Source organism: Halteromyces radiatus (assembly GCF_025201355.1).
Source record: "Halteromyces radiatus strain CBS 162.75 chromosome Unknown BX664scaffold_8, whole genome shotgun sequence".
Classification (NCBI taxonomy): domain Eukaryota; kingdom Fungi; phylum Mucoromycota; class Mucoromycetes; order Mucorales; family Cunninghamellaceae; genus Halteromyces; species Halteromyces radiatus.
The window spans coordinates 990,120-1,011,493 of NW_026251694.1; the positions used below are offsets into that span (position 1 = coordinate 990,120).

Consider the following 21,374-nt stretch of genomic DNA (forward strand, 5'->3'; position numbering starts at 1 on the left):
GATCTCAAGTTTACATTGTTTTTCTAGTTGAAAACCAAAAACAATCAGTCATCAAAAAAAGAAAAAAATCACCATAGTTAGATGCTGATGTTGAAAGATCAAAGCATTCCCCTTTTCAACGAAACTGTATCTAATAAACCTTAACTATTTTTACTACCATATCAGTAACACATAATAATAATAGTAAATAGTAAAACTAAAATAATAATAATAATAAAACTTTATTCAGATTTTGTTTTTGATGATGACAAGGAGGAAGGAAATCTATTTTTTCTCCATTTCTTTAATGATTTTAGTAGAGCTATACTTAAAGGTACAGATATAGGGACAAAAAGGGGCATATAAATCGCATATTTGTGTTCATCAGGGAAATAGAGCATCGACACCATCGTAGGATCAAAGAAAGCCATTTCTGATAATTCCATAGCGTCCACTGAGTGTTTTAAAGCTTTACCATAATTACCTTTTTCAAGTTCAATTCGGACACTTTGAATAGATGTTAAAGATTGTCGAACCTAAAGGAATAAAAAAAAAATACCATCATCATCTATTCATTTGCGTCTTTTATATATATACTTTATATATTTAATTTTTCCTTACCTGAGATTGTATATGATCCAACACAACCATATTTGGAATCTCCATCACCAATTGTCCCAAGGATCGAAGAGTGGAAATTGCATTGATCATGTTTTCCATTGTACGTCGTCGAATCAAGTTATCCTTTTCCAAAGTGGTAATTCCCGTTTGTGTGGAAAGCATAAAAGTTGTATTCAAGTTTGATGGCTGTTTAATTGAAATCAATTGTCCAATAGTTAGAATCGTATCATTCATCCTTTTTTTTTATATATGTATACTTTACAAGTAGTTTTGCTGCAGAAGAGCTTATATCTTGAATTCCCATCAAACCTCGGAGTTGTGAGATAAATATCTTCATAATAGGCTTCAAATCAGATTTAGTAATGCTATACTTGGATTCAATATATTTTGGAGGATTCTTGATTGTAACTCCTCCCCATCGAGGAATCAAAAAGGAATTGGAAAGAAGTGGATGTCCTTGTAATTTGTTTAAAATAATAATAATAATAGTAATAAAGGATAGTAATGAATGAGTTACAAAACATGAATATAATTTTCAGTTCTTTTTATTCTTTTTTTTTTTTTTTTTTTTACCTTGTTGATCATGGATCCGTAAGGGTGTGACATCTGCTGAAGGAACGTATAGAATAAAGTTGATGGTTGGATAAGAAGAGATACTGGATGCTAAAAAAAAGGGGGATTAGAGCGCTCTATATCATCAAATTCTGTCTTCCAATTTACCTAGATTCCAATCTGCAGAATTGACAAAATGTGGTAATTGTTCAGGTTTGAAGTAATAATAATTCGGTTTCTTTTCTCTTTCCATATAATGAGGTGATTGCGATAGTGGTGCATAGTTTTGAATCTAAATAGAAATATATGAGTAATGAATCATCCTCTGACATCCTATTATTATTATTATTATTTTAATATATACCTGGGAGTCCACCGTAAAGTTGGATACATCAGACAGTTCGTTTAACAATGGGTAAAGATATCCTAACAAAAGTCATGGAAAAAAAAGTTGTCAGATCACAATAATCAATATATTATCGAACTGTCCATACTTTTTGCTGCATCACGTATGTCCCAGTCTATAGCCATAAATCGAGGATTATTGTTCATAAGACTGAAAGTGATTTGGTAACGAGATGAATATTTGAATGTACGCATATTATTGGCATCATACTATCAGGAAAAAAAAAAAGGAATATGAATGTAAGTGAAGTCTATTGATGATGATTCATTTACCTTGTCCACCTTGCCTGAAGAGCAAGAGGCTATTTCATCAATTGCTTCAAATTCTGTCTTGAATATAGCTGGAATTAAGGAAATCATCACTGAATTAAGAGTATCTACAAATGAAAATAGTTCAGTACAAAAAGAGTATATGTTAGGTTCTTTTATGTATAGCTTCATTTTTACCTTGATCTATTTTTGACAATTGAATAACACTTGTACGGTCTTTTCCGATGATTACATTAATTTGATCATGCTTCTGCGGTGATTTGCTCTGCTGAATATTCGAAGAATGAAAGTAAAATGAATACTGACCAATAGGAGAATCTTTTTGTTGTTGTAGAAGAGCATTTATAGATTCTAAAATAGATTATAAGAATAGTCAAGAATGAGAATAAAAAAGGAATTTAGTCCCAAAAATTACCAAGAGTGAGATCATCTGTGGACCAACTATTGAGTTGTACATGGAAAGGAAACTTTGCACAAAAGGACACATCATGAAACTTTTCGGATAGCTTGTATTCTAATGAAGTTTCTAATGAATGGATCGTACCGGAAGTATTGTCAAGTGAGAGTAACCAAGTAGCAGGTACAAAAAGGGAAAGTGTAGTTGGTAAGATAAACATAGATTCCTAAACCAGTCAAAAAGAAAAAGAGGGATATTAAAAAAAGTTTATTTACTAGAGAGATAAAAAAAAAACAGGCGAGTAATGACTTACTTGACGTGTTTGTAATGAATCTATTTCATCAAAGGGTAAATGAGCTCGATATACTTCTGTTGTTTTCCACCAAAAAGGCACGCCTAATAGAACCACAAACCAAAAGGCGAAAATCACCATTTGAGTTGTATCTATTTTACAAAATAATATAAAAATATTAATACTTTTCATATTGCTTTCAATAAAGTATTTAATTACCCTTCATTATGCGTATTCAACAAAAAAAAAAAAAAAAAAAAAAAAAAACAAGCTGAAGAAAGAAAAGGGAATACAAGAAAAAGTCAAAAGAACGAGCTCAAGATAAGAAATGGACAATGATTTCTAATCCCGCTGTGGATGTGAGTTTTTTCTTCCCCTATTCTTTTTTTTTTTTTTTTCCTTTTTTTTCTTTCTTTTCTATTCTTTTTCTTTTTGAACACATTACAACATAATTAATCATTGTATCAGCAACACTAGTAGCAACAAGAACTACCACGAGTCATACAATAGAAACGAACAGCAGAACAATTTTTTTACCATGTCCATGACAGAATACAAGCTGAAAAGGGATGCTTGCCGGCCCAAAGTCTTGGATAAGTACGACATTATAGGTTTTATCAGTTCTGGTACTTATGGTCGAGTTTACAAGGCGAAATCAAAAAACAAGTAAGTTAAAAAAAATTTATTTTTTCATGATTAGATAACTGAAAGAAAAATTAATCTTACCTTTTTTTTTTTTTCATTGATAGAGACGATACTCGGGAGTTTGCTATTAAAAAGTTCAAACCTGATCGGGAAGGCGATACTCATCATTATGTTGGTATATCACAATCGGCTTGTCGTGAAATAGCGGTAAACTAAAAAAGATAGATCAACTTTGATAATCTATGAATTAAACCGAACGTATATATTCTTACCATTAGCTTTGTCGTGAACTTAATCATCCTAATGTTGTTGGACTTGAAGAAGTACTTTTAGAAGACAAGGCGATCTTCATGGTATTTGAATATGCTGAACATGATTTTTTGGTAATTGCTGAAAAGGAAACTTTACGAAACAATATATATGTAGGTATCTGATTTCTTTCTTTCTTTCTTTCTTTTTTTTTTTTTTAATCATATAGCAAATCATTCATCATCATTTACATACTGAACGAAAACCAATTCAAGAAGTTATTGTCAAATCTATTTTATGGCAACTGATTAACGGTGTCGCCTACTTACATGCCAACTGGGTACTTCATCGTGATTTAAAGCCTGCAAATGGTAAGGAACTGTTTTATATTGATTTGTTATATATATATATATATATATATATATATATATATATGTACTAGTGAATTCTCATTTAATATCTCGTCTTTTATATATATATATATATATATATATATATTTAGTATTATTAACAAGTGAAGGCATTGTAAAGACAGGTATGAAATAAAAACAAGAGTGTAGTTAGGAACAAAGGTGCTTATATTATTTCTCTCAATGATGTTTAGGTGATCTTGGATTAGCTCGATTATTCAACAAACCTCCTCAACCATTATTCAACGGTGATAAAGTGGTGGTAACTATATGGTACAGAGCACCTGAATTATTATTTGGATCAAGACATTATACAAAAGCGGTGGATATGTGGGCTGTAGGATGTATTTTTGGTGAATTATTGGCACTGAAACCAATCTTTAAAGGGGATGAAGCAAAGATGGACAACAAGAAAACAGTTCCTTTTCAGCGAAGTCAACTATCAAAAATATTCGAAATTTTGGGCACACCAGGAAGTAAGTTGGAAAAAAAAAAAAAAGAGAGAGAAATGGAAATATAAATTTAAACTTGTGTTTTGATTCTGTTTCTACATAACTGTAGAAGATCGATGGCCTACTATAGATCAATTACCAGATTATAATCATCTCAGCTCTTTTCCACAGTAAGTTATACATAATAATGAATATTGATATCTAACTATTACTATTATTATTATTATTATTGTTAGATGTCCAAACAATTTGAAGCAAGCATACCAAATGATGCCTGGTGTGAAAACTGAATCTGGATTCAATTTATTATCTTCTCTTTTGGAATATGACCCAGCGAAAAGGATATCAGCGGAAAAAGCACTAAGTCATCCTTACTTTCAAGAAGAACCAAAGCCAGTAATGAAGTAAATGAAAAAAAGACATATATATATATATGTGAATAAATTAAAAAAAGTCAAATCTTACTGATTGGTCAATTTCCTTTTTTTTTTAAATAGTGTATTGGTACAACAAAATGTTGAATATCCATTAAGGCGTATTACTCAAGAAGATAATGATATCAAATCAACGAAAAGTAGCATGACCAAGGATGACCATTCTGCAAGACCAGCGAAAAAGGCTAGAAATGCATAATAGAATAGAAAAGAATAGTTATCAAATAGTGTATTATAGTATTTTTTTTTTTTTTTTTTTGTTTCCCCAATGCTTTTGAGATACCTCTGTGTAATGTGTCTGGTATTGAATTATCGATTTTTTGTGTGGGGCGAATGTTGTTGAATCCCAAAAATAAAAGAGAAAAAAAAAAACTCTATTTTTTCTTTTTTGTTACTTGTCTTTTTTTTTTTCCCCTTTGATTGTCCAATGTCATATACCAACCTTCTTATAATACGATGATAGCATTTATTCTATATACGATTTATTTTTTGATTATTACCACTATTGCCATATCAGTTATACTTTACATTTATCAATGCGATTTACTTTATTCTTCAAGTTATCCAGCAGGATCAAGAACAAAAGTAAGATGGATTAATTATAATAAAAAAAAAAGGGCGTTTTTTTTTATATCTTCTTTTTTTTTTTTAATTAATTAATTAATTAGGTATCTAAACCTTCAGAATATGGTCTACCAGATAGTGAAGAAATATTGATTACAAAAGATGGTATCAAGCTTCGATGTTATGTACTAATTCAACAAGACGAAAGAATGGCACTACAAGCCCCGACTATATTATGCTTTCATGTAAGTAATATTTATACAGAACAAAGTAATATATACTGATATTCTTTATATATATATTGATATTGATATTAGGCCAATGCTGGAAATATGGTAGGTTTTTATAGCAATAAAAAAATAAAAAAATGCTCAGATATAATATTCACCCCAATTTTTTTTCTATGTTAGGGTCATCGACTTCCTATTGCCCAAGTTTTATATCAAAAATTAGGCTACAATATTGTTACATTGTCTTATCGCGGGTAAAGTATAATATATCTTTATTTATATATATATTATTAACCTTGTATATATATATATATATATATTTATATGTAGATATGGTCTTAGTGAAGGAAAAGCAAATGAAAAGGGATTACAAATTGATGCTCAGGTAAATGAGGAAAAATTATATTGTATTTGGGAATGATTCATCTTATATATATATATATATAGACTGCTGTAGATTATATCAAGAATCACCCTATTCTCAAACATACTCGGTTGGTTGCTTATGGACAGTCGTTAGGTGGCGCAGTAGCTATTCATGTTGTATCCAAAAATGAAGATGATTTTGACGGATTAATTATCGAAAATACATTCTTATCAGTGGTAAGTTCATAATAATAATAAAAAAAAAAGGATTTGATGGATTTTATATATTTATATATTTATATATTTATATATATTTTATCTCTTTCTATATTAGCCATTACTCATTCCTCATATCTTTCCTGGAGCTCTTCGATATTTGGTATACGTATGCAACCAAAAATGGCGAACATATAAATCCATCTCGAATGTTCAACGTGTACCGATTTTGTTTTTATCCAGTTTGCGGGACGAGCTGGTACCACCAAGTCATATGGCAAAACTATACGAAGTCGCAGAAACAGTTGGGGCAAAAGTTTGGAAGGGCTTCAATTATGGTACTCATAACGATACATGCTTACAAGTAAGGTTTTATTGCTTATACATTCAAATATTATTACTAACATTATTTTCTTTTTCTTTTTCTTTCCTTTTTTTTTTTTTAAAAAAAAAAAAATAGGTTGGCTACTTTGAAAGTATTGAAGAATTTATTCGGGATCACGTTCAAGATGATGATTTAACCGGATGGTGAAACTTTGTTATTATTTTGTTGTTTTTACTGGTAGTAGTAGGATAGTTATTGATCTTCAGGATAGTTTACATACATTTACATAGGATGATATTAATAAAAGAAATTGTATTATTATATTTTATTGATTGATGATTCTGGGAAAAAAAAAATATTCCTTGATTTGTCATGTGATGTCAAGGTTCAAATAAAGTATAATTTGACCATCATATTGTGTTCAAGTTTCTAAATATTTCAACGCTTTCGGCTTTTTAAAAGAGACAATGGCTAGTGTGGTGATCATCATAATATATATATATATATATATATGTAAATATCTTATAGGTGCATCTTCAATATAATAACCTGTAACTAAGACTCCTTGTCACAGAATATTCTGTTCTGGTATAATGATCAACATTTGGGAAGAACCAAAAAGAATATATATATATATATTTCGAATGGAGAGGCAAAACAAAAAGTGAGTACAAGGAGCCTATAGGAGAAGTACACGCACCACCATGGAAGCAATCATAGATGTACAAATTATATTACATATCACTTTGACTACAACCGCGAAAGCTTCTTTTTTTTTTTTTTTTTTTTTTGTAGAAAGGAGAGAGAAAGACAATAAGTGTCTTCAAAAACCTTTTTTTTTTTTCCATCACTTTAAATTAATGTCATGATCATTCCATTGAAAAAAGGTTGTCAGGATTAATCCAATAAACCAACTGTTAAAAGAATCTTTTAGACCCTCTTCTATAGTTAAACACATAAATCATCACATATCGTTTGTTATCACATGATGATCCATTATCATAGAAGTCTTTTTCATCACATAAGCGTTGATAGTCATCCAAGCGGGGATTGTTTTTTCTTTTTTTTTTTCTTTTTGGCTGGAAAGCTCTCCCTTGGCACTTTCCCCCTTTTTTCCCTAATCAATTCCTTCCTTTTTCTTTCTACTTTTTATTATTGTTATTATTAATATTATTCTCATGTTATCATGTCGACCACTTTTTCGCGGTCTGACCCTGTTCCAATACCCAATGCTAACAACACTGTTTCCTTCTCTTACAAAGAAATCGTTCGCAACTTGACGGCCAATGCTCCTCAACCTTATGGTGCCATTCCTCCGTTGATGAAGAAGAAACGAAAGCAAAAAAAGAAAAGTCAAGTTCAACGACAACAACAACAAGCTCTTCGAAGAATGTCTCATGTGGAAAACTGGGTTGCTGTTGATAGTAAAGAAAGTTTACCTGATGAAGAAGAATTGGTAAGAAACGATGTTAGTTTACTTATCAAACATACTAATTTTTTTTTTTTTTTGTTTTGAATAGATCCACTCACCTTTTCAGAACTTCCTGTCAGTTGACTTTCTTACGGGAATCTTACCATTACATATGCCACCTCCATCCCTTAGTGACCCTATGACCTTGTTGCACCAAGAAGAAATTGCAAAGTTTACCTACCACCATCGTCATCAAAAGTCGGGACTCTACAGCACAACCATTGATCATAACAAAAACGACTCAGCTACTTTATTTGATGAAGACGATGAAGAGGATGTATCAACTCGGTTTGAAGATATTGATAATGGATCTATTGACGACGATGAAGATGAAGACGATGACGACGATGATGATGATGACGAAGACGACGATGAAAGTGATTTCTCTCCTCCTACCACTTCTTCCTCCTTGCGTTCCGCTGGTCGAACCGCTAGACGAAAGCAACAGCAACAAGTATTGGATTCAATGATATCTCCTACAGAGAAGCTAAGATCATCATCAACATCATTGAAAACAATAACAGATATCAATACACATAAAGAGTTAGTTAAACGATCTATTCCTTCATTCACCAAATCAAATACACCATCCACTTCTACAACTACTTCTTATGCCATGTCATCATCCCCACCAGATCAAGACCGACAGAAATGGATTGACACCATTGAAAAGTTACGCCAATCACTTGCTTCATCATCTCAACCAGCACCTTCTAGTACAGTCAGTTCCATGTTTTCACCAAGCTCAACTCCCTCGGCTATTGCGGCATCCACTTTTATCACAAAAACATCCAAATCTTTACCATCTTCCTTATCAAGTTCACCTTCATCTGATCAAGAAGAAAAACCAACATCGTTGAAGAAATCATCATCATCAACAACAACATTAAAAAAAGAAAAAGGAAGAAATGGTTTTATTCCTATGCCATTACCACCACGACGAAAAAGATCCAGTCGAAAACGAAGATCTGAAGCCACAACCCAACCTCGATTCAACTTTGACACCAATACCTATACTCGCGATACCCGTTCGAATCCCGATCACTTACGGATGATTGCAGCCGAATTGAATATGATGCGATCAAGAAAACTCTTTAGTCCACTGAAACCCCGTGGTTTTTTACCCAGGCGAAAGGATCCTTTTATACTTGGTGATGGCCGATTACGATCTCCTTTAAGATTTGAAATAGTATAGTTCTTTTTTTTTATATATATATTATATATATCCTTCCCATTTATCAGTCACTATATATATATATATATATCTGATTTGATCTTATTATTTATATATTCAATTTCTCCTAACATTCGTATTTATCTCTCTCTCTATGTACATGGAAACAGACCAAATAAAGAAACCAACTTATTTTTACTATTTATATACAATTTAGAAAAAAAAAAAAAAAGGACTTGTATTTGATAGATGAACGCATGGCCTTATGAAAAATTTTCTTTTTTTTTTTTTTTTTTATTTGGTGAAACGGAAAAGATATCTTGATACATTTGTAACACGGAGAAGTTCAACCATGATTTTTCATTTATGGTATGCCCCGGTTCTTAGGAACACCCCTTCTTTTTTTTTGGATAAAGAATCCCATCTAATAATTGTTTACAACATGACTTTCTTGTTCTTCTACGCCTCCCCCTTTTTTTTTTTAAAAAAAAAAAAAAATCATCCTCATCTAAGTAAAAAGGTAGTAAAGTTCCCCCCCCCTTAACGGTAAGACTGGATTTAGTAACACCGAAATTTGTATTCATTTGTCAATTTATCAAAATGAATGATCGGTCATTTTGATCAATAAATGTTACACCATTGGTTTCTTTTTTTTTTTTTTTTTTTTTTTTTTTTTTACTGACATGGAAGAAAAAAAAAAAGGGGCAAAGTTGAAAAATAACAATAAAAAAATAGAGGAGACTTTATTTGTCATGTATCTATTGTTGATGATAAAAAAAAAAAAAGGAATGGAATGACTAATGAATACTAATAAGAATGAATGGATGGGTAAATATATATATATATGTGTCTGTGTGTGTGTGTGTGTGCGTATGTATGTATGCGTGTGTGTGAAAGAAAGAGAAAGAGAGAGAGATATGAAAATGTGTGTACCAATGAAAAAAAAAAAAAAAGTGAATGGGATAAAATATAAAAGATGGATATAACTATAAAATATATGAATGAATGAATATAATAATAATAAATACTAATATAATAATAGTAATAATAATAATAATAAATAGAATGATAATAATAATATTGAAATAAACAAAGGGGACACAGATGAGAGGACGGGGAATATCCAAAAAAAAAAAAAGAGGTAACATCACATACAGACATCAACAGAGGATAACAAAGAAGAAGGAAGAGTTGATTGCCACCATGATCGTGTTTCATCTTTTGAAGAAAAACGTTGTCGAGAATCCAAATCACAAGTTTTCATTTCATCTACCCAGGTTGTTCCGACCCAAGCTTGTCTTATGGTAGAAGAAGAAGATCCAATGGTTCGAATACTGCCATCATCTCCTTGTTTTGAATCATGTTCAGAGATATCCAATCGTCGTTTATTCTTGGGTAGTAAACCAGATAATACATGGAATGCATTTGATAATGAACGTTTAGGTGTCCTAATAGTGGATGTTTTGTTGTTTTTCATCATGGTTGTTACTAAAGTTGGATCTAAAGGTTCAATATCCATCATTGTATCTATGTATAGAAAAAAAAAAAAGAATGATTTACTTTTTGTTTATTTGATGAAAATAAAAATAATACTTTACTTTTCTTTGACAAATTGGGATTAGAATAACAACGTCTTGGAGTTTTTGTATTATAAATAGATTTGGAAGCTTTCTTGGAAGTGACAGATTTACTAGATCGTAATGTTGAAGAAGGAGTAGGAATAGATTCATTGAAAACAGTTGGAATACATGTCAATTCAAAACATTCTGTAAAACGAGACGTGTTTTGTGAAACCGAACTAGGTTTTTTACGATGAATGATAGTATCAGTTGATGATGATGTTGTTGTTGTTGTTGATATTTCCATTTTGTTACTATCATCAATAGTATTATTATTATTATTATTATCAACTAATAATGGTGATAATTCAAGATTTTCTAATAAAGGTAAATTGGGTAATTGTAAAGTACGAATTTGATATTTATCTTTAATAGGATCATAATCTGATATTTTCATAATACCAGATTCAAATAAAAGAGTGGAAGGAACCATAGTGGTTAATTTAAATAAATAAAAAGATGAGAGAATGGAAAGGGGGGAAGGAAAAAAAAAAAAGTTGAATGAATAATAAAAGAAAAAAAGCAAAAAGAGAAATGCTTTATTTTTTTTTTTTTTTTATTATATATATTTATTTTATTTTATTCTCCGCTTTCATGTACTTTTTTTTACTCTATATTTGTTTGACCATCATGTCAAAAAAATCATTTTGTTATGCAAAGTTTCTCTAATATATATAAAAAAAAAGGATAATAAAAATGGCGTTAAATCAAAAAAAAAAAAAAAAAAAAAAAAAAAAGATTGCCAAGTCTTTTTTACAATTGGTAAAGTCTCTCATTTTTTGTAAGGATTAAATTTAGATTAGAAATCTTATCCAATCAAAAATTATTTAGGCTTTGATTTTTATAAAACTTTTTGGTTTCTTTTTAATTATATTGAAATCAAGAAATTTTTTTTTCTTTTTCTTTTTTTTATTCTTTTCTTTTTCTTCTTCTTCTTCTACTTCTTTTTTATATAATAAAGTATCTCCTTTATATATATATCATAATACTTTTACTCAATTTACCCTTTTTATCATCTTATTCTTTACCTTACAAAGTCATTCATTGTACTCCTTTTTTTTTTCTTTTTCTTTGTTTTTATATATACACACACACAAACACATATATATATATATGTAATATACCTTACATAAAACAAATGAACTCTATATTTGACTATTTTCGGTCTCTTTTCATCTCACAACAATATACAAGACTTGGTGGTAGTCCTACAACAACAGCAACAACAACAACTTATATACGACCAATAAAACGCTGGCGACCATGGACAATTTTGAAATGGGCTATTATTTTAGGTTGTATTGGTATTCTTACTTTTTTTATTGTTTGTGACTTACAACTCAACATTCGAATCTATTTACGAAACTGGATCTCTCATGCTGATGAAGCTTATTATGAACAACTAGGTGGTTGTTTCAAATCTTTACCCGATGATTCCCCTTACATTCATGGTAGTCAAGGCTATGTATATGACGTGACTCCAGGCATTGGTTTATTGGATGACTTTGATTGTTATGACTTTGCTTCTACTATTCAACCCATACCCAAAACTACTTTAGATTCATCTTCCAAACCCATGATTTATCATGCTTACTGGCGTGCTGATCTTGCTCCTGTTGGTCCCAAACAATTAGCAACGTTACGATCTTTTTTCGCCACTCAAAATGTTGAAAACTCAGTGATCTATCTTTGGTCAAATGGTGATTTGTCAAATTCTAGTGTCATTAAGGATATCAAGTCTCACGTTGGGGATCGATTACAAACATTGATATATGATCCTAAAGAACTCTCAAAAGGCTCACCTATGGAAGCATCCCCTCATTTGGATTTTCAAGATACAAGTGGTTATTTGGATGGTGATCTTGTTCGATTATTAGTACTATACAGGTATGGTGGTATGTGGTTTGATATGGACTCTTTGTTTATTCGAGATATGTCTCCTTTATTCGAACGAGAATGGTTACAACAATGGGATTGTTTCTTACCAGATGGATTCCCCTTCAATGGTGCCTTTATGCGATTCAACAAACATTCTCCTTATCTATGTGAAATGCTGACAGAAATGGCAAGAGGTCCTCTTCCAAGACCAAATACGATCGACTGGGGTGGTTATATGTATTATCGTGTCTATCGTCGTTTACTTCATCATGGTATTCGTCCTTGGTCTGTTTTACCCTGGTGTTTCACGGATTCCATGGTCTGCGCTCCCTCCAACTCGATGCCAAATGCTTTTGTCGAAACTGAATTCTCTGAACATCGCCTACTACAAACATTTGCTTATCATTGGCACAATCAATGGAAAAAAGAACCTGGATCTCTCTTTCGCTTTTTGGAAAATAGGCACAAGAATGTTACTGGTTGGTGATTTATTGTTATTATTATTTTGTATCCATCTCTGTCTTATTTGTGGAATTTTATTATAATTACTCTCTCTACTAGTTAGTTTATTATTTTAGTTCCTTTTATTTATTTATATATATATCTTTATTACACATATTCTCACCTTTTTTTTTTTTTTTTGATACAATAAACCTTCTTTTTGATATTTACATCATATGACTCTAGTGGATGATGATCGATCTACGATGATGATAAAGAATGATGCTTCTTTTTTTTTTTTTTTTTTTTTTTTTTTTTTTTTTTTTGCTCAATGCCAAAAAATATGTGGTACTGATTTACAACGATTCTCACTGAATGCCTAAGGCTACAATGACCGACTTACATCAATATGACAAATCTAGATACAAAATAAAAATGATATGTTTTTTTATTGGATATTTGAAAGTTTTTCTTATAACTATTCTACTTTCACATCTACTAACTAAATCAACTATAATACCGTTCTATTGTCTAGCTTTCAATAACTTTTCTTGCGCTTCTTTTTCTTGTTCCACAGTTGCCTTGGCGTTCTTTCGCTTTTGACGTTCTTCATAACTATAATAAAAGGATAATTAAAAAGGTCAATATTGGCGATTCCTCATGGTTCCTTCCATTCAAATACACATTCCCAGAAAGAAAGAAAGAAAGAAAAGAAAAAAAATGACAGAGAGAAGTAATATATTTTCACTTACACAAGTCGATTTTCAATGATACGATCGATAATACCATCGGTGGTAATAGTGGAGTTAGGATTGTCGATGATTTGATAAATACCACGTTGTTTGGGCAACTATGATAAAAATAAAGTAGGATGAGTATGGGCAAGATTGCTCAAATAGCTTTTATTTTATTTTATTACCTCATAAGGATCCCGTCCATCCAAATCAGGTGCAGTGACAGTGTTGCTATGAGCCACAATGTGTACGGTGTATTCCTTGTTCAAGATATCTTCAGAGACACTGTAGGGTGCACCAATAATGACTTCATCCACATACTAATAAATTAAAAAAGAAAGAAAAAAATATTGTTGAATTTTTGATTTGATCATCATTTGTCATCCACATTACCCTACAAGCTAAAACACTAAGAGCACGTTCATGGAGATTCATTAATGGATAATTGGAGCCCTTGATAGCATTGACAGTCTATTAAAAAAAAAGTGAAAAAAAAAAAACATATGAGTCAAAAAAAAAAAAAAAAAAAAAAACTATTTACCTGATCATCATGAACACCAACAATCAAGAAATCACCCAAAGCCTTTGCACGTTTCAAGAATTCCACATGACCAACATGGAATAAATCAAAAGTACCATCCACATAGACAACACGATCAGTAGGTTTTGGTTCCAGACCTTCAGAAAATTGGACAATGCGTTTGGAAGTTGGTAAAAAATGAGAAATGGTAGTACGTCGAAGAGGATCATTGATGGCGTTGGGGCGGCCCGTGGTACTGAAAGAACCCAGATCTTCCGAATTGATACTTGCAATAGAAGATCCACCAATAGATTGTCGTCGACTATGATGATCACGAGTCATCAAAAGCATTCGACCCACTAATTCCGTTGTAGATACACCTACTGTACGTTTACATTCCCGGTAAAGACCAGCATCCTTGACTGCTTGATAACAATCGGTTCCATCCGCCATAGTGGTAATATCATCACCATGTACACAAAAATCAATATCGTATTCCCGTAAGATTTCAACTGTAGTATTGTATGGTGCATTTGGTACTACTTGATCTACCCATTTACATGCTGCCACTGCTGCATATCTTTATCCAAGAGTAATAATAAAAATGAATTAATCATATCTTTTCAATCCCAAGTTCCTTAAACCGCACATATATTACCCTTCCCCACCTTTTTTGTTTCACTGATGTTTTGGTTCTTTGTTTTACTAGTGCTTACCGTTCTTCTTCTTTCATCACAGTTGGACCCTTATTCTTCTTGATCTCTTCATCAGAATGAACACCTACTACAAGTACATCGCCCATAGCTTTGGCCTAAATAAAACATGAAGAGATAATTAGTCATATATAAAGGTGCAGCTGTTTTCTTTCCACTTGACAAAAAAAAAAAAAAAAGACTTGCATCGTACCTGTCGTAAAGCATTAGCATGACCATAGTGCATCATATCAAAACAGCCATCCACCCACACTCTTAGAATAAAAAAAAAAGAAAAAGAATGATGAGATTTATTTTTCCAAACAGAAGAGGATGCTTATATCACTGAATATTTTACAACATTAAAGAATGTTCATTACCTAACAGGTTTCTTGGCTTGGGTATTAGTTGTAGTCATGTTTATATTATAAAATAGATAAAAGTAATAAAAGACGAGTAAAAAAAAAAAAGAAGAGAGAAGAGGAAGAATCCGAAAAAAAAAAAGAAGGTCCACATTTTATATACAAAAAAAATGGAAATTTCCAAACCCAGAAAGTTTATTTTATATGATCATACAGTTTATTCACTTTAAATTGAGACAAAAACAAAAAAATAAAAGATATAAAAAAATCAGATACCTACAAAACAAAAAAAAAAAAAAAAAAAAAAAAAATACTAGTGAGCCTTATGTAACATTCAATGAAGAATGATCTTACCTAGGGAAATGGGAGAGTAAAAATCCGAACTTTTAAGGTACTGAGAAGAGAGAAGACTGAGTTGCCATAAAACGGAAACAAACGGAAAGACCGTTCACCTGGAATCATTCTTCTTGATGATTGATTGCTGCCTCTACGTCATTCGTAACCACAACATGAAATGCTTTTCAAAAATACCCATTTCATCTGTTTGTCGAAGGTCGGAGAGGTCGATTTCAGTAGAAGCTTGTGTGCTGCCGCGACATGTCAGAAGTATATCAACCCCTTACCCATCAATACAGATACAAAATGCGATGTTATTCTTCATTGTCGTCGTTGGTTTGCATATACTGATCCAAATTGCTCACATAATCATCAATGCCATCCTTGCCAAAATGAAACATGTCATAAAAGAGCCGGTCTATATTCTTGATTTGTTGAAATTTTGGACTTCGTCTACTGATACATGAAAGATGACTTTGATAAATACCACAATGCAGGATCACCGATTGAAGAATCACGCCATCAATGGTGATATACTTGCGCAAAAATGAGATGATGTGGTTTTGAATAATCGATATATATTGAGTCATCATCATCAGTTCCTGGTAGGCGTTCTTCCATGTCAACGGTATCTTGATTAGCCTCATACATAAGACAGTTGTACAGTTGGCGTCTTCCACGGTTGACGACTTCCAATCTACTTTCCAATTGGTTCTTCTTGCTCTTCTTCTTGTTCTTCTTCTTGTTCTTGATTGAGATGCGTCAATTTGTCATGGATTAACTTGAGGATCTTTTCTTTCTTGGTCAAATGTTCAAAAGGATCAGCCTTTGCAGAATGTGAAGAATAAAGAAATAAATGAAGAATGAAAAAATAAATGAAGGATAAAAAAAATGAACAATAAAAAAGAAAAAAAGCAAAGAAAAGAAGGGAAACAAAAAAATGTTACTTTTTTTTTTTGTAGAAAGTAGAAAGCTTATGCCCCCTTTACGAAAACGGAGATCAAAATCGAGATCATAATCGAAGAACTTTCGTGATAAAACAAACAAAGGAAATAGATAAATTAAGTTTGGAGTATCTCTTTTGTCTACATGGTCCACACAAAAAAAAAAAAAAAAAAATGTTGACACCACTCAATATGAAAACAAAGCTAATTTTGATGAGATTTTTTAAATGGAATTTTATTTGTATATTTCAGAAATATTCTTCAATAAATGTGTTGATCATAATAAAATACAACTGGGATCAATTTGACGATTAAAATGAATATGATGTTTTGATATAACTTGATTTAACATGGACGGATCAATATGAACTACTACAGGAGGAGGAGATATACTAAATAAAGGGGAAGGATTATTTGAAACTAATGAAGAAGGTGGATGTTCCCAGTGACGTAATAAACCTAGTCTAGCCAAAGTTGAAGTAACATCTTCTTCTTGTAAATAAGTTTCTTGACATAATCTTGCAATAGAGATTTCACTTTCTTTTAAAGACTTTAAAACTTGTAATATGACAGAGCTCCAATAAGAATGATATCCAAGAAGTCCCAAGGTTGATAATGGCTTTTCCGGAGATCCAATAACACCTTCCCTTTTGGATAATTCGTAACCTAAAATAAATAATAATAAAAAAAAAAAAAAAGATGAGAGATGCTTCGTTATCCAATCGTATGATTGCGTTTTAATACTTACTCCATTCAATAAGTAATCGACCATAACCTTTTCGTTGATGACTCGGAAGTGTCATGATACATGCCAAATTGTAATTATCATATGATATTTTTTCCTAAAGGAAATATAAAATATTAAGATTAGATTTATTTATCTTTTTCTTCAAATATGTTTATTACCTTGGAAAAGTATCCCACCATCAAATCTTTTGGTTTTTTTTCTTGTCTCTCGGTTAATACATAAAACTTAAATCCATCCACATCATAATATAAGGTTTTGTGATCCAAGAATAGTTTCGCCATTAAACAAAGGTTTTGACAGTACATCTATACAAGGAAATCATATAATAAAAAAAAGTATACTAAATATCATGCTACCTTCCTTTTTTATTATTATTATTGTTATTGTTATTATTTTGGTATAGATTGATTTACCTTGTTGTCACGTCCATCTATTTCATATATTTTGACCTTATCCGTGGCATAAACTACTCTACCAGGAGGAGTACGACTTTGACATTGTGCCTATATAAATAAAAAGGAAAAAAAAAGTATTAATCCATTGTTGAAACCTTATTATCCCATGTCATTGATATTTTATTTTTACTTTATGATTGGATAATTGAATATCATCTTTCACATATCGAAGACAAGTATCACAAACATAGAGTCTTTTGATTAAAGAGCCAAATTCATGAGGATAAGGTGAATAATACCAAGCATCAATTTCATATCGTCCATAAACCACTTTTTCCACATTACGAGGTCGAACTATTTCGGTATCAGGTAAAGGAGGTGTACGTGCTCGAATATGAGGATGAGATGACTAAATAAATAAAAATAAAATAGTTAATATAAGAATATATATATATATTATATATATATGGTTTTAATATATACCTTTGTTGGGATGGTTGTTTCAGTGATCGAACGAGTTCGTTTTCTTGGAGGTGAGGATATCGGTCTGACTCGTTTTGATCTAACCAATGGTAACGCAAAGTCTATAATATATATTATTATTATTATTATTATTAAAAAAGATGGTTTTATAAGGAATATATTATTCAATAACAAATAGTATTTTTCCTATTACCATTGTCATCAGAGGTAAACACTTTGGAAGTCAATGATCTCGAATTCAGTTGTTTTGACTTTTTTTCTTTATTGGTCATAATGATATGAGAATGAATCTTTATAAAGAGTAATAGATAGATAGATATGTCTAAAATTATATATATATAAAACAGAATATAGGAGCAATCTATGACATTGTGGATCAGACAAGAAGAAGAGGAACCAAGAAAAAAAAAAAAGACAAACAACAAAAAAAAAAAGTAATCTGAGACAATCAAAACTCAGCATATTAATCTAAAAATGTGATTAAATCATACAATAATACAATAAATAAACTATTCTTCTTTTTTCTTTTCTAATCCATTTCTTTCGTATTCAAGTAAGTCTTGACCAATAGAAGTAACAACCTTTGTAAGATCTTGTTTCGCTTGTTCTTCACTTTCTCCTCGAAGTTCAGAATAATACTTGATTTTGGGTTCCGTGCCACTAAACATAAATGATCAGTTATCATCTTTTGATTTCTTTTTTTTTTTTTCTCCTTTTATTTTACCTTGTTCTAATAGTAAAGACAGTACTATTTTCCAATCTAAATGTGATCATTTCAGAGGAAGAGGATACAGGTAAAGTAGGTTTATTGTCAGGTTTACTTGAATCATAACCAATAGTGAGATCACGAATAGATACCACTTTGTAACCAGCGACAGTCTTGGGATAGGCCAATTCATAACCAAACGACGAAGTGTCAGAACGAATCTGTGAATAAGAAAGATAAAAAAAAAAAAAAAAGAGAGAGAGAAAGAGGGAAAGAAAATCATTAGAAAGGAAGAAAAAAAAATTGTTAATAATATTTTATTCCTTACAGGTTGGTTACCAAATCGAATACGTTGGAAAATGGTTTGAATCAATGCTTTGTCGTGACAGATAAAGTAGGAATTGTCGGATACAAAATAACCATACTTTTGATAAAGTTGTTCCAAATAACCATAAACTGTTGTTCCATGATTGTTGTATAATTGAATAGCCCATTCGGAAAAGAAAGCCAAAGCGCTGATGCCATCTTTGTCCTTAACAATGTCCCCAATAGTAAATCCAATAGCTTCTTCAAAAGAAAAGATGACTTGATACCCTTCTTTTTCTAGTTGCATTGCAGCATTTCCAATCCATTTAAAGCCAGTGAGTGATTCTTCAAATCGGAACCCTTCTACTTGTCCCATACGCTCCAAAAATTTTGAGGATACAGTACTAGCCACCATAGCCAATTCAGCTAAATATATAAAATATATATTAAAGTTAACCTTCATATAGATAATAATTTATTATTATATATATATTATTTTACCTGATTTCTTGCCAGATTTTATAGCCTTTTCATAACTTGCAGCACCAAGAACAGATCCAATTTGGTTACCTGTAAAGATTTTCCATTCACCATCCTTTTGTTTTTCTGCAATAGCCAATCGATCAGCATCAGGATCATTTGCCAAAATAAGAGTAGCCTTGTGTTCATCCGCTGTCTTCATAGCCAAACTCTAGGTACAAAAGAAATTTGTTATTCTTAGTTTTTATAATACTATTTGATTTTCATCTTACCAAGGAACCTTTGCCTTCTTCAGGATTGGGAAAAGCAACAGTAGGGAAATCAGGATCAGGTTTGACTTGTTCTTTCACAGGAATAAATGGAGATAATTTAAAAACATTAAAAGCCCTTTCAGCAAAAGGAGTACCAACACCATGCATGGCCGTATAGACAAACTTGATATCAGATTTAACATTATCTTGACTATAATATGAAGGAAAAGTTTAAGTTATTTTTGTTTTCTAACTTTCTTTTTTTTTTGTCTTTGTTTGCACTTACGTGAAAGTTGAAAGAGCAGCTACTTCATCAAAGTAAGCATCAATAACACCTTGATTGCTAGGGTCCACACATAATTCACTTGTATCCACCAAGTCATAACCCCATCCCCAAGGATTCAAATGTTGTAATATAGAAGAAGCAATACCTTCATCATGAGGTGGTATAATTTGACAAGCATTTTCCCAATACCTATAGAATATATGAAATAAGGTTCAAATTGTAAGTCAGTATTCAACAATATCGGTCATACAATTTTGGTATTTTCAAAATACCCATTGATCCCTTTTTTTTTTTTTCAAAACTTACACTTTGTATCCATTGTCATCTTTGGGATTCTGACATGAAAGAATCAAAAAAATATGATAGATCAGTATTCTTCCTTTTTTTTTTTTTTTTTTTGCAAATAATCACTTACGTGAGAAGCAGTAATCATCACACCACCGGCAGCTTTCAATTTTTTGATGGTATAAGGCTAAGTAATAAATATAATAAAATGTAAGAAACATAAAATATTCAGGTCATATATATTTATCATAATATCTTACCACCAGAGGAGTATGCACTAAATCACGATAATACCATACTTTGAATCCACGTTGAATAAAAGCAGCTGCAGTCAATCGAGCAAAACTATCAGAATGATAACGATGATCATGACCAATAACTACACCTCTCGTCTTAGCGTCCGTAACATTTTCTTCAATATACATGGCCAATCCCTACTTTTTTAAAAAAAAAAATATGAATTAGATTGTTTCTTTTTTTTTCTATAATTGCTGACTTGCCTGCGACGCTTGAAGAACAGTAAGATCATTCATTCTAGAGAAACCAGCTTCCATCCTTGCACGTAAACCTACCTCAAGTAAACAAGTTCAGTATATACATATATATATATATATATATTTCATTTTTTTTTATAATTATTATTACCAGCAGTTCCAAACTCGATCCGATTAACCAAGCGCTTTTCAAGTTCGGTAGTGTTGTTGGATTCCAAAAGTTGTTGAATTTCTTTTCTAGTAGTTTCATTCTAAAGATCAAAAACTTAACTGGTTAGTATCGAAGTTTTTTGCGTATGTAGAACAAAATCATTGTTTTTGTTATTTTTCTTACCTTGTCAAGATCAAGCCATTGTTGGGCA

At 31.3% G+C, this 21,374-nt stretch overlaps 9 protein-coding genes across 9 annotated transcripts; 4 read left to right on the forward strand and 5 right to left on the reverse strand.

The window, feature by feature from the left end:
- Positions 1-203: 203 nt before the first annotated feature.
- Positions 204-2,766, reverse strand: BX664DRAFT_302537 (phosphatidylinositol-glycan biosynthesis class S protein). Its single transcript, XM_051542439.1, has 12 exons — positions 2,736-2,766; positions 2,538-2,668; positions 2,243-2,450; positions 2,005-2,178; positions 1,831-1,934; positions 1,647-1,767; positions 1,517-1,578; positions 1,321-1,444; positions 1,174-1,263; positions 863-1,056; positions 601-786; positions 204-515 (listed from the first exon to the last, which is right to left on the reverse strand). Exons 1-12 carry the CDS (start codon positions 2,740-2,742, stop codon positions 222-224), a joined length of 1,695 nt encoding a protein of 564 aa, XP_051397219.1. The 5' UTR covers positions 2,743-2,766; the 3' UTR covers positions 204-221.
- Positions 2,767-2,907: 141 nt separating this feature from the next.
- On the forward strand, positions 2,908-4,937 carry BX664DRAFT_340984 (kinase-like domain-containing protein). Its single transcript, XM_051546919.1, has 9 exons — positions 2,908-3,182; positions 3,266-3,368; positions 3,440-3,544; positions 3,640-3,781; positions 3,913-3,945; positions 4,015-4,296; positions 4,382-4,442; positions 4,509-4,676; positions 4,770-4,937. The coding sequence occupies exons 1-9, from the start codon at positions 3,055-3,057 to the stop codon at positions 4,903-4,905; spliced, it is 1,158 nt and encodes a 385-aa protein (XP_051397220.1). The 5' UTR covers positions 2,908-3,054; the 3' UTR covers positions 4,906-4,937.
- A 665-nt stretch (positions 4,938-5,602) lies between these two features.
- BX664DRAFT_340987 (Alpha/Beta hydrolase protein) lies at positions 5,603-6,714 on the forward strand (the record flags this gene model as incomplete). Its single annotated transcript, XM_051546920.1, has 6 exons — positions 5,603-5,605; positions 5,681-5,754; positions 5,831-5,885; positions 5,948-6,103; positions 6,201-6,446; positions 6,543-6,714. 6 exons carry the CDS (start codon positions 5,603-5,605, stop codon positions 6,612-6,614), a joined length of 606 nt encoding a protein of 201 aa, XP_051397221.1. The 3' UTR covers positions 6,615-6,714.
- Positions 6,715-7,437: 723 nt separating this feature from the next.
- On the forward strand, positions 7,438-9,073 carry BX664DRAFT_302546 (uncharacterized protein; the record flags this gene model as incomplete). The annotated part of the gene is made up of 5 exons (XM_051542440.1): positions 7,438-7,863; positions 7,928-8,066; positions 8,151-8,300; positions 8,421-8,594; positions 8,781-9,073. Exons 1-5 carry the CDS (start codon positions 7,594-7,596, stop codon positions 9,071-9,073), a joined length of 1,026 nt encoding a protein of 341 aa, XP_051397222.1. The 5' UTR covers positions 7,438-7,593.
- Positions 9,074-9,770: 697 nt separating this feature from the next.
- BX664DRAFT_340989 (uncharacterized protein) lies at positions 9,771-11,189 on the reverse strand. The gene is made up of 2 exons (XM_051546921.1): positions 10,651-11,189; positions 9,771-10,579 (listed from the first exon to the last, which is right to left on the reverse strand). Exons 1-2 carry the CDS (start codon positions 11,102-11,104, stop codon positions 10,200-10,202), a joined length of 834 nt encoding a protein of 277 aa, XP_051397223.1. The 5' UTR covers positions 11,105-11,189; the 3' UTR covers positions 9,771-10,199.
- A 412-nt stretch (positions 11,190-11,601) lies between these two features.
- BX664DRAFT_340994 (uncharacterized protein) lies at positions 11,602-13,174 on the forward strand. The gene has a single exon (XM_051546922.1). The coding sequence runs from the start codon at positions 11,810-11,812 to the stop codon at positions 13,034-13,036; it is 1,227 nt and encodes a 408-aa protein (XP_051397224.1). The 5' UTR covers positions 11,602-11,809; the 3' UTR covers positions 13,037-13,174.
- Positions 13,175-13,407: 233 nt separating this feature from the next.
- Positions 13,408-15,404, reverse strand: BX664DRAFT_340995 (uncharacterized protein). Its single transcript, XM_051546923.1, has 8 exons — positions 15,317-15,404; positions 15,151-15,211; positions 14,961-15,055; positions 14,266-14,824; positions 14,118-14,195; positions 13,910-14,044; positions 13,743-13,840; positions 13,408-13,605 (listed from the first exon to the last, which is right to left on the reverse strand). Exons 1-8 carry the CDS (start codon positions 15,352-15,354, stop codon positions 13,515-13,517), a joined length of 1,155 nt encoding a protein of 384 aa, XP_051397225.1. The 5' UTR covers positions 15,355-15,404; the 3' UTR covers positions 13,408-13,514.
- A 1,383-nt stretch (positions 15,405-16,787) lies between these two features.
- BX664DRAFT_198558 (acyl-CoA N-acyltransferase) lies at positions 16,788-18,636 on the reverse strand. The gene is made up of 7 exons (XM_051540104.1): positions 18,398-18,636; positions 18,205-18,305; positions 17,912-18,130; positions 17,740-17,829; positions 17,485-17,631; positions 17,327-17,420; positions 16,788-17,244 (listed from the first exon to the last, which is right to left on the reverse strand). Exons 1-7 carry the CDS (start codon positions 18,474-18,476, stop codon positions 16,856-16,858), a joined length of 1,119 nt encoding a protein of 372 aa, XP_051397226.1. The 5' UTR covers positions 18,477-18,636; the 3' UTR covers positions 16,788-16,855.
- Positions 18,637-18,713: 77 nt separating this feature from the next.
- On the reverse strand, positions 18,714-21,072 carry BX664DRAFT_366909 (uncharacterized protein; the record flags this gene model as incomplete). The annotated part of the gene is made up of 10 exons (XM_051548546.1): positions 18,714-18,864; positions 18,929-19,131; positions 19,239-19,642; positions 19,718-19,907; positions 19,969-20,158; positions 20,234-20,422; positions 20,540-20,568; positions 20,649-20,705; positions 20,779-20,952; positions 21,019-21,072. The coding sequence occupies 10 exons, from the start codon at positions 21,070-21,072 to the stop codon at positions 18,714-18,716; spliced, it is 1,641 nt and encodes a 546-aa protein (XP_051397227.1).
- Between the last annotated feature and the right edge of the window lie 302 nt (positions 21,073-21,374).